Source organism: Gastrolobium bilobum, unplaced genomic scaffold (assembly GCF_033153095.1).
Source record: "Gastrolobium bilobum isolate Gb01-03AN ecotype WA unplaced genomic scaffold, APGP_CSIRO_Gbil_v1 utg57853, whole genome shotgun sequence".
NCBI lineage: Eukaryota > Viridiplantae > Streptophyta > Magnoliopsida > Fabales > Fabaceae > Gastrolobium > Gastrolobium bilobum.
Genome location: NW_026897351.1, coordinates 64,229 through 77,280, shown reverse-complemented (window position 1 = coordinate 77,280; position 13,052 = coordinate 64,229). Strand labels below are relative to the sequence as shown.

Here is a 13,052-nt window from a genome sequence, read left to right as displayed (position 1 = left end):
TGTTACCTTAAATGTGGTTGCAGAAAACAAGGGAAGAAAATGAGGTATATATAGCAATAGCGGGTTACGGGAATATATAGATCACAGTCAGTAAGCATTTCCAAAAAGGCTCAACAATTAGATAAGAACGAAAGGGACACGTAATCAGTGAACGCGGCTGCACAAAGAAAACTATTACGGGGTCACTTTCTGACTTCACTCACCGACTCTGAATTTCTATGCGCCAATCCCAAACCAGCTGTGTGCTGACTATGAGAACGTGTTTCTTTCTTATAACTGTGGGTGTGTGACCGTGTGGGACTCCGAGACCATTCTTGTGCTTTTTCCCAAATCTGTGGTGAGTGCCAGCTTAGTAATACTGTTACCTAAGATTACAAGGTTATTATGATGTTTTGGTGCTAAAACTTTTTCCCACTTTCGGATGTTTCTGTTCTGTCCCACTTCCCTTTCCTTTACCCTCAATGTCCTGCTACTAAAGTAAAGTAAACTGAGCTTGGAAGATACAGGAAGGGGAAAAAAAAAAAAGATTTATTGACAAAGCTGAAAAATTAAAATGCCAATTAGCTTTTGTCACTTATAAGTTATAAATGCATATTGACTATGACTTAAAATGGCGCATTGTGAGGGGAACAACATTTAGGTCTCTCTCGTTTCTACTACAGCTGTACCATCATTCTGATTTCTGAGGTGTGAACCATCAAGATACCAATTGGTATTTAAAAAACGGAATAAAATTGAAAACAAAAAAATAAAACAGAAAACGAGGTGATTTGGCATGTTGGTTGATTTTTTAAAGTTGCTTCCGCGTATGGTTTCCCAATACAAAAAGGAAAGAAGCTTTAAGATAGCTAGTGGGGATGGGGAAATGATTGCTTGCTTGCTTCTTAACAAGTGGGAAATGAAGAACAAAGTTTACAACTCATCTATATGTGTCAACAAAGAATACAACCAAACTCAATCATCTCTCTGATTCGCTACGATGTGCTTCAAAAATCACTATGTGATCTTCTTGTTTTAATTTCACTATTGTCCCCCGCTATTTTCTTGCGAAAATAACTGAAAACACATTGTAGGGGAAAATCATCTCCCCCTCCTCTAATTCTTGACGGACGGACACCTTAAGCTATTCGTATCTTTTCTTGATCGTCAGTAGCTCTGGTAAACGAAACAGGGCCTTCAGGGGCTTGACGCTGGATCTAAGTTTTTTAAAATTGGTTGAGGCAGACTTATATTTATGAAAATAAAAACGGTAAATATTTTCACGGCCACTTTAGATAAAATTATCTACCGTTATCATTTATAATTATGTTCTCCTGAGAAAATATAGTTATAACATTAAAGTTGTTTTTTTTCTTTCCTCAATTACTCTTAAGAACTTGTTTGCTTACTGGGAAAGAGAAAAAAAAAACTTTAATATTATAACTATGTTTTTTCTGGAAAAGCATAATTATAAATGGTAACTGTAGATAAGCTATAGAAATATTTTTTTCTTAATAAAAAATTCTTATGCTCCAATTTTAAAAGTCTGGTCTTAAAGCCTTTTGATTGGTCTAGTATATTAATTTTTATTTTTATTTTATATTTTTTACACTACTCATAATAATTTTCTCTCTCCTGAACTCATTCCATCTAATCTTATTGGTTAAACAGATTTTTTAAAAGATTTTATTCTATATTATGCTGTTTGTATTTACATTGAATTTATGAATCTTTGTAAAATTATTAATGCTGTTAATCGTATATTTTGTTTGATTAAATTTTTGTTATTTTTTTTAATAGACAAAATCAGATTTTTATTTTTTATAAATAAATTAGACCACGGACTGATTATTATATTCATAATAAATAATAGACTAGACTAAACTGACATATTTAAACAAACTTAATTTTTTAAGATCAAAGATAAGCCTAGCTCGGTCCTTTAGCACCCAAAACATCAATGCCAATGTTATCAAAAAAAAAAAAAAAACATCAATGCCAGTGGTATGTTTTAATATGCGTCTTCTTGCCGTGTATTCCTAATGATAAACGGGCTTACATTGCATCATTTAAATTTTATGGGTTTCATTTTCAATCAAGTGTTATTTGTAATTCACTAAATTTAAACTCAATTCAATTACTAATGCAATTAACCCCTAATATAAATAATTATCCAAATTTGCTTATTTTTCTATAAGGAAACTTCAATTTAATTGGTTGTACATAAATTTAGAAGTACAAGATGAGAACTTTTACAAGTGACCTGGCACAATATTTATAGATGTAAATAGAGAGATTTTTCTCCCCAAAAAAATAAATAAAAATTCTATCGTTTCATGTGTAGTGTTGCAAGCCAACTCTACTTGTAAAATGCTATTAAAGTTAGGGACGATTATACTTACTATAATTTTAATTCTATTATTTTTATTATTTGTTTGATTATCGTTGGATTAATTTGAAATTAACAGTTAAAAAAAAAAATATTTGTCAATAATTTTAAATTGATCCAACAATAACCAAATAGGTAGTAAAAGTAGTAGTAGTACAACTAAAATTATAGTAAGTATAACCTTCTCCTTAAAATTAATTAAAATCATCATTTTTCCTTTTCCATTTTATGAGTGTTGTTATTAAAATTTTAATCATTGATTTATTAATAAATAATTGAAATTTTTATATGATACAATTATGTTGAAAGAAAAAAAGCAATTTTTTTATAGCATCAATTATAATCTTTAAACTTCAATTTCGTGTCTTATTCCGCACATAAAAGACAGAGCATAGCAATAATTTGTCAAACATTATTAAGATAATTAAATATTTGGAAAAAAAATAATTACTTGCGATTTTTTTCTCGAAAGTTTAGGTGTTTATTTAAAGGGTTCATTTTTTCTGCAATTAATGTAAATAAATTATTCATATTGAACTTAAAATAACGTCGTTTTAAGACAAAAATCAAGATATTTTTATAATTATAATTTATTTCAGAATTATAATAATTTTTCTCATTATAATTTTTTAATCTTTCAATTTAAAATGATATCATTTTAAAACTAAATATAAATAATTTATTTATATTTACCATAAAAACATTAAAACCTTATTTGAAATTAGTTATGTTTGACAAATCCTACACAAATGTAATCTATTTTTTTTATTTTAAATGATTGTATTATTTATTGCAGCACTAAAATCAAGGTTGATTGATGATTAATGTCCAAAAAAAAAGGTTGATTTATGATTTTCTTTTTTAATTATTGTTAGCATTTTGTCACTTACCAATTTGTCTCTTTTCTAAAAATATATATCAATATGTCTTTAGTTGATTAAAGTTTGACCGACATTTATATAAGTAAATGATTTATCAAAAATTAGGGTTTAATCAAAGTTTAGTAGGAACAAATTGGTATATGGTTAAAGAAGATGAGTAAAGTGATAAAAATATTTAAAATAGAGACAAATTTAATTTTTTTAATTTAAAATTTAAAAAATTTAATATATGCATATATTTAGGTTAAATATTTGTCATTTTAAGTATACAATTTTTGGTATTTTTTTTACATTTTTTTTAAAAAATTAAGAAAAAAAAAGTGAATGAGAGAAAATGCAAAAACACACCTAAATAATGTAGTTTCGTTAAAAATGACGCAACTTTTGTCATTTAAAATGACAAGCACTTTTCTGCATATATATATATATATATATATATATATATATATATATATATATATATATGAGACAGGATCCTTTGACACCGGTGTCAAAAAAAAAATTTGACACCTCATCTGAGAGCCGTTAGATAAAAAAAAATCAACGTTTCTGATTTGTAAGCATGTGACACCATTGATTTTTTTTAATCTAACGGCTCTCAGATGAGGTGTCAAACTTTTCCTCTGACACCGGTGTCAAAGGATCCTGCCTCTATATATATATATATATATATATATATAAACTTTCTCATGTTGTAAGAGAATTATTTTCTCCTACCAATGGAGAGAAGTTCGTGTGCTCTGGGAAAATTTTGGTCGAACTGAGGTGAGAAAAGGTCGAGAAAAGAGGAGAGAGAAAAAAAAAAAAATTAGTCCAGGTATTAATTTTTTAGTGAAAAGACCATAATGATCCTTGATCATATTAAAAAATCTCCTACCAATGTCCTTTCGATTTTCATGCAATATTTTTTTATTTTTTAATAGATAAAGACTTCACACAAAAAAAAATATATATATATATATATATAGAATGTAAGAAAATTTTCTCCTAAGAAAATTAAAACCCATATATAAAAGTATATAATTAATATATTAAGGGTGCATTATAACTAAAAAGGCGCGCTGTTTTGGTGTTTGCCGCTATACAAAAGGTACGAGGTTCAACACTCAACGCTTGCATTTCCGATTTTATTAAACACTAACTGAGTTCGGTTCTCGGTTCAAATAGTCCTCCAAGCAAGGAAGCTAACCTAATTTGACATGACCATATCACGAGTGATTATGAATAATTATAATCTTCTCGTATTACATGATGATGTTAAATAGTATATAAAAAGATTCATTCCGAACCTAATTACCCAGAGGAAAGCAAGGTGGCTGCTAGCTAGATACCACCACTACGCCAATACACGACAAATATCATCAATTCAGGGCCGTTGCATCCAGCTGTCATGAACATTTAACATTGTGAATGGCTGCCCAACTTTCCAATATTCTTGCGATCTTTGACAAAAACAGCTTTAAAATCTGATCGTGTGAACTATAAGCGAGTAAATGCCAACGCCCTTTCATATCTTCCGTACCCTTTAGTATATTGCCCTATGTAGTGGGCCAGTGGAGACCGGAGAACTAATGTTATTTGGGAATAAAAGAAATCATAAATTGTCACTGCTGTCTGTTTTATCAGAAAATAAATAAGGGTTTTCATTTTATCCTTTAACATAACACAACAAACTTTCTTACCTTCACAACATTTTGTGGGGCACACACTTTTTAAAACAAAAAAATAAATAAAAAATTAAGGCACGCAAAATGAATCTCTATAACGTTACACAATCACTTTTCCTACAACATAACTCTTATAAAACTCAATAAATAAATAAATGAATGAATATCAAGATATCATTGCTGTCTGTTGCATGTACTACATCTAATTTCACAATCACAAGTCAATGCGCAATATTTGGTTGCCAGTTCATAATCGTATTTGCGCATGAGTGGAATTTCACTTCCACCATTTGCCTATTGGAATGGGACAAATATTATTTCGCTAGGCTCGTGACCATCTTGCTTGTGAAGTAGTCTGTGATTACGTAGCATCGATACAGACACAAAATATGATACACAAGACACTTTGATATGTTAATTTTAAAAAATGTTAGATTTTAATACGTTAAGACACGTTTTGATAATGAATAATAGTTTTAATTTATGTTGCATATATAATATTTGTGAACACCCTATTTTGTCCCAAATAAAATAAAATAAAACAGTAATAAATATATATATAATAAAAAAAAAATCTATCTTTCAACCACAACTCAATCCATTAATCCATATCATGGGTTGATCCATGATACAAAGGCCAAAATTGGCCCATATTCTTCTAAGAGACAAATGAAACCAACCCAATACATATCAATGGACAAAATGGCCTCTGCATCGTGTGTACCTCCAATCTTTCATTTTCAAGACTAGCTGTCAAGTGGATGTTGCTTGCGCAGACACGCAACCTGGCACACGGCTCAAAGGAAGGTTTTTGTCATGACACCATCTCACGCAAGGGAGCATGGAATTTTGCAGAGATTGGGGAGAAGGGAGAAGCCAAAGCAGAGGATGAAAATGGAAAAAGTCAGAGATTGATTTGTTGGGTAGAAGAAGCAATATACAAAAATGGAATTCTGAGAGACCACCAAGATTGGCACGGGAGGAAGAGCTAAAATTTGGCAGAGATTGAAAAGATCATGAAGGACAACTTTAAAGAGACCACCGGGGGGTTTGTGGAGGAACCCAGGTTCTCTCTCAACCCATCGAATAATAGGAGGATGGCCAGAAAAGAGGAGGGACGCTTATTCTATAAATAAAGGGGACTTCGATGATTGAGGGGGTTGGTTTTTTTTTCTTTTTCGTCTAAAGGAAGGAGTTTTTTTGGTGAGCGGACTTCAGGTTATGAAAAAAGAAAAAGAGAAGACTAACTAAAAAAAAATAGTACCCTCTCAGAACAGAAAAAGGCTTTGCCGTAAATTCTACTGTTGCCATCTATCGCACCACTATAGCTCTTTTTACACTCAGTCACCAACCACTGCAAGTCTAGCTGTTACTGTCATAAAAGAAAATCGTTGCAAATGTCCATATAGAGGGTTTCTAAGGTTGTTCACTGCCACCTAGACTCTGTCTACTCCACCGTCCATCGTTGTGCTTCATCGCTCAAAGCTCACATATCACCTTGTTGTCACCATCGTGCGACCTTCATACGACTTAAGGCTTGTGAGTTGCACTATGTTAAAATACCATTACTGTATCTCTTGTTGACTGATACAATTTTCTGAATCATATAGCTGTTAATATTATCCTTTGAACTTTATAGCTGTTAGTCTATTACCCTTTGAAACATATAGTCGTGGTACTATCCTTTGAACCATATCATTGTTAGTCTACTATTTTCTGAACCATTTAGCTGTTAGTATTATCTTTTGGATCACATAGCTGTTAGTCTATCATCTTTTGATCCCAACCGTTCATCTTTTGATCCCAACCGTATATTAGTATGGGTGTATGTGCTTTTGGTCTATTCTACCTTATGAAGGTCATATACTGATGCGTTGTTGTCCTTCGTGTTTATTCTAGCATTTATAATATACGGTAGAGTTAATTAATATGAAAATATCAGGTGCTAAAGGAATGATTAAAATAATGTCCATCCAAAAGGGATAATAACGCTGTCATGTGATATTACTTTCACTATGCACACCTGTCGATTAGTTATGTAGTATTTTTTTTAGAAATATACGCCGCACTATTCACTTTTTGGTTTTTATGAAAGATTAGATGAGTATTTTATAGGTTAGCAAAACTTCAGCCTGTCTAGGTCTATGCCCCTACACTTCCTTGGAATAATGTTGCCATTTCTCAATTCACTTTTCCTTTTTATATCATAATAACGATGGCAGCATAGTATTTGGTCTTCGTTATTTATTTTGTCTATAACATGGTGAATATGTTGCGTAACCTTTAATTGAATTTTAGTATCATTGATGAACATTTGGCTGGGTAATTATCGTTTTTTTTTCTTTTATTCTAAAAAATTTGTTGTTTAATGTTTATCTTTATAAAGTTTTATGCGATTAGGCAATCTGATTTATAATTTTATTATTATTTAATTATCAATCATGTAATCGATCACGAAAACAAATCACGAGATGTATTCGTAGTGAAAAGAAGGATTAGCTGAGTTGTAACAGCTTGTTAATCCCGTTAATTATAGAATCATTTCGATTGTGACAGTCCGATGATTTTAAAATATTTTAGTAATAATAAACAAATAAATCAAAACACAATAAAGGTTAGCTGAGTCGTGACAACTTGTTAATCTTGTAAAATTTGTGTCAGGTTATCTTGGCTACGATAATTTGATAATCCAAATTTTCCCTAAAAAATAAATTGGTTAAAATCGCAATGAATTTTTACAATTATTTATTAATTAAAGAATAATATCAAAGATTCTTGATTTTGAATAAAAGAATTAGCTTAGTCGAGACAACTTGTTAGTCCTACATCTTGCTTGGATCATTTTGGTTGGGACAACCTGATAATCCGGGAACACCGTATATAATCAAATGAATTTTTCAAAATTAAAATCAGTAAATGTACAAATTTTTTATAAAGAACGACGTAGCTTTGAATTCCTCACTGTACCGGAGGATACGTCGGAGCGAAACTCTTTTGCGTCAAGCTAAAATAAAATTTTAATATTTAGTCTTTCTACTCCCTAAACAATCATATTTATTTTTAAGGGATAAAGCAAACAATTTTAAAAGCTATTAATAATTCGCACAATTAATTCAAGGTAACCGTTTTTAAACGGATGTGTCAAGGGTGCAGTGGAATTAAGTTTCCACCCTTCCTTGCGCATAATTAGACTCCTGAACCTTTGATTTATAATTTTTAAGACCAGTTTGCAAATAAAGGTTTTCCAATTTTTCCAAAGTAAATAAAGTTGGTGGCGACTCCATTGTTTTAATTTTTTTAATTTCGGGTCGTTACAGATGGCGACTCCACTGGTTTTAATTTTTTTAATTTCGGGTCGTTACAATATTTAATATTCAATAATTTAACAAAACAAAGCTAAATTTATAATACCCATTAATTTTATAAATAAACATAAGATGTCATAAATATTTATATTAAATTCAATAAAATGATAAAAGTAATCTAACGAATCTAATAGTTAGAACTAAAAACGCAACGCAATGTAATCTTTGAATCTTTTTTGAGTTTATACAATGCACGTTGAAGTGTCGGGAAGTTCAAAAAGTGTCGGATATAACACGTCAAAATTTTTAAAGTGTCGATGCTTCGTAAGTCTGCAACACCAATGTATCAACATTTTCTGCCGCTTTATCAAAACAAGTTTAGTAAGTGCATTTGATCTGAATTTCCCTTTTCAAACACAATAACCCCAAACATATGAACTCAAAGTGCCCACGGACTTCTTTTGTGTAGTTTAGATTAAAAAATTATATGAACACAAAAGAAACACAAACATATGACTTAACTACGAGCTTGCCTATTTTCCTCAATCGGGACAGAGTATTCCATTGTCGAAATAACTAGAAGGTATTCCTCATAACACTCAAAAGAAAATGCCAATTCGAAATTAATTTCGTCTCCACGTAAGAACACCACCATAAGGATTTCTCTTGAAAAGAAAACAGTTCCATACCTAGAGCAAGCATCCAATTCAATGGAATATTGAACTATCAAATTCGATTTAGCATAGGTCACTAATGCTAAGAATTCCATTAATATATATTAAAAAAATAGGGCAATAATGATTTTTATAACACATGTAATGGTGCATTCATCAAATCAAGCAAAATTAGAACACAGTGAAACTTTCAACATTTCAGCATTTAACGCAGGTCATGAAGTGGGTCTGCTGCTAAAGATTTTGCGAGAACATAACTAAGCAGCAAGAGAGGTCACAGAATAGGATCATTTCCAATTGATGAAAATTGACAATCACACACAAATTGCAAAATAAAAAAGAAAAAAGAGAAGAGAGAATTTTGACACAACAATTTATTCACTCAAACTAGACTACATCCAGCTTATCTATATGTTCGCCACTCAGTACAAGTTATTTAATTTAAAAAAGAAGATAAATAATAGCTATTTATGGACACAAGGCCAAACTACTGGGCCCGTAACAAGGGTTCAATTATCTTTCTACTAACCCGGACAACAAAAACAGTTATCAATATCTATAAGTTATACTCAACACCAATAGAACTGAGAGCTAAAGAAAAATTCAACGAAGAAATTTTACGGCTTTAGCAGGTAGAAAGTGTCAATTTTGCAATAGTCCTCGACCGTGGAACCGCGAAGCCTTCTATTTCCAAGGTTGCAACTTGCAATTGGGCTTTCTTTCTCGTTTTCGTTGGGCTCTTAAATACGTTGGTATGATCCCTTATGGGAGAGAATAAGCAACTAAGCAAGCCTTTTGAACAGTCACGGGTCTGCTACTATTAACAACTACATTTATATAACAAAAATTAATGTTCCAAACAAAAATTACAACATCTCATGTTCAATGCGTTTAGCTGTAAAACAAAATAATTATAATACCAAAGTTGCAAAGCATTTATTTTTTCAGAAAAAAAATTGAGTTGTACAATGAGACTGTTTTGGATCAACTTTTTGAAACAAACCATATTAAATCCCTCCTTCACGATTTCAGTAATAGTATGTACACACAGATTCATTACAACATCGAACTAATTGATACCATTTTGGTAACTATATATTAAAATGCCACGTTTTTTAAACCCATTTCTCAATATATTACACTATGTACACACATAACCCGCACAATTAATTTAATATGCTATATTATATTACATTACCTTACCCTACCTACAACTAATATGCTATACCACACTACGTTTAATTAATATGCAACATTAAAAAATAATAATTGGAGAAGGATTAAAAACTTACTTGGTATAAAGCTTGAGAGAGAATCCTAAAGATAAATTATAGAGAGAGCAAAGTAATGAAGGTATATTAGGGGTGAGAGAGACCCACCCACCAGTTCCTGAACCGATTTGGCCAAGCAGGACTTTGTCTTGCAATGTTTGACCGCAAATCTTAGACGCTACAGTACACGACATGGTAAAATGTATACCAATAAGCCCAATAACAAGACTCTATCCGTAGCATTTGAAATTTTTTTTCGAAAACATGACATTTGAAATTTGTTTTTTCTCCATTTTGGTGGTTATCCCCAAACTCATTTGTCACTAAAACCAAACTAACCTTTAATGGCTTAAAAAACTTGTAATCATTGCTTTACATACATGATAAAAGAATATGAGCCACTCATTTCTCTTGATACTTTGGTATAAAAAATAAAAAGTCGTACTCCTTGTTGATCTTTGTATATTTAATTATTATAATTTATTGAATTATGCTCATTAATTTATCATTAATTCCTAATAAATTATAACTGTGAGACGTATATGTAGTATAAGATTTCTTATTTTTATATAGTAAAATGTCCCTCATCTATATAATTCTTATGTTAAGGACTGTTAATATCCATATAATATATTTAAAAAATTAAGTATTCTTAAAATTTGGCCTAAAATTTAAAATTAAATAATCAAAGTACCAGCTTACCAAAAAAATAAATAACAAATAATCAAAGTACCAAATAGAACTCTTGAAATGAATAGGCTTATCTCTTAATTTTCATGATAATTCCTCGCGGATGTATTTAAGAAGAATAAAATTAGTTAACATGATATGAATTTAATAAAATTCATATTGAAAAGTGTGAACAGTCGATAATGTATAAATAGAGTGATGCAAATAAAAAGTGAAAGTGAAAAAATATATTAGTTATGTGAGGAATTTGTTATTAGAAATAACATTTCCCGTTTGGATATTTGGTGTACAATGATCATTTAAAATTGTACTTTTTTTGGGCGGACGAAGTTAGGAAACTGTACTTTAATTAGAAAAACATTTAGACACATATACGGTGGTCCAAGTACGTACTAAACCGACCATATAATTTATAAAAGGTTGTTATAATTTTGGACCGCTTGTATAACAGTAGCAATTTCTGTTGTTTGGTTTACATTCATGCATATTACAAAATTGTTTCAAGAATGTGGGTTTATCTTATATGATCTTACAATTATTTAGGGAAACGTTACCTCAGGGCCAGATGGGTTTATCTTATATGATCTTTCATCCTATTTGAAAGGCTTATCTAGCTGGGCCCAAAATGTTAGGGTATGGTTCTTGTCCTACACATCAATAGCTTTTATGGCACGTAAGTACCAAGGAACAAATGGCCTACAATGAGACTTATCTGTTTTCATCTCCTAGACCAAACATATATTGCCCACAAGTTCAATCCCTGTTCTGTGGTTTGTGAATGATTCCACATGGCCATGCACCATATCACCATAGCAAACTGAATACACTACCATGTGGCATTGTCTAATTTTGTGAATCTATATATATATATATAAATCAGAACCAATGTTCACATTCAACACAACCTCAATAAGGATTTGCACCTACTACTCTATAACCCCGTATCCTTATAATTAGTCCTTCTTTTACTTTCTTTTAAGTCCTCAGAGATTTCAAGTTTTCAACCATGATCAGTGCAAAAAGGATTATTAAAATGGCAAGAAAGTGGCAGCAAATGGCAGCTGGAAACCGCAAGAGAATTTCATACCCAAGACACGAAGTGAGTATGCATTCTTCAGCAGCAAACAAGGGCCACTTCGTTGTTTACAGCATCGATCATAAGCGATTTGTGGTTCCCCTCAAGTATCTTAGCACCAACATCTTCAGGGAGCTTCTCAAATGGTCAGAGGAAGAGTTTGGTTTACCAGCCAATAGACCAATTATGTTACCTTGTGAAAGTGTGTTCTTGGACTATGTAATCTCGTTAGTTCGAGAAAGCATCCCCGAAGATGTGGAGAAGGCTTTGACCACTTTCGTGGCTGCATGTCACAACGAGGCATCATCTTCTAATTATGGTCTTAGGCAAAGCAACGTACAAACAATTATTTATGGATTTTGAAGAGATTTTTTGATACTTGTGTATGCAAAATTACAAATATAGATTACAGAGCCTCTACAACATATTCTGATGCTTCAAAACAAGAATTGTAATTAAATATGAGAAGGAAACAATATCTTTCATCACTTTTTGTTATCATTCAACATGAAATCCTTATGGGAAAAAAAAATCGTAACTTTATCAATATACTCTTTCTTTTACATATTTATCGCCACCCCATAACATAACGAAGAATAGCTAATAATAAGGACTCTTAAAAAAATCAAAAACTAATTAGAGGTTTACGTACTAATGGAGATCTATATAATGGGGCTCTATTTCTATTATTTCTTTCTGCCATATCTTATTTGATCGACTTTTTGTTTATTACAACAGCATGGGATAAGCTTTTATTGATTCAAAATTTAATAATAAATACGAAATGATTGTAACTCAGTTGGTGTTAGGAAACTGAGCAAGTGAGGAGTAAGAGCACATGTTCGATTTTTTCGAAACCGTATTTAGAAGGGGTTTAAATTCTTAATCCCGGGACTTGCCCCGAATCAGACTAATCGAAAATCGATGAATCGATTGAAATATCTCCAAAAAATAATAATTTAATACTCAATTATTCTAAAGACTCATGCTATTAAGTTAGAAGAGCACTCGTGAATGGTTCATGTCTCATACTCATTCTTAAAAGAGAAGAGTTGAAGTTTAGATTGTGTGTAAACTATTTTATTTTATGCTAGAATTTATTTATTTTTATTTCAAAAAAT

The 13,052-nt window shown here is 31.1% G+C and overlaps 1 protein-coding gene across 1 annotated transcript; it reads left to right on the top strand.

The window, feature by feature from the left end:
• Positions 1 to 11,770: 11,770 nt before the first annotated feature.
• LOC133306177 (auxin-responsive protein SAUR68-like) lies at positions 11,771 to 12,394 on the top strand. The gene has a single exon (XM_061506459.1). It carries the CDS (start codon positions 11,863 to 11,865, stop codon positions 12,292 to 12,294), a length of 432 nt encoding a protein of 143 aa, XP_061362443.1. The 5' UTR covers positions 11,771 to 11,862; the 3' UTR covers positions 12,295 to 12,394.
• The last annotated feature ends 658 nt before the right edge of the window (positions 12,395 to 13,052 follow it).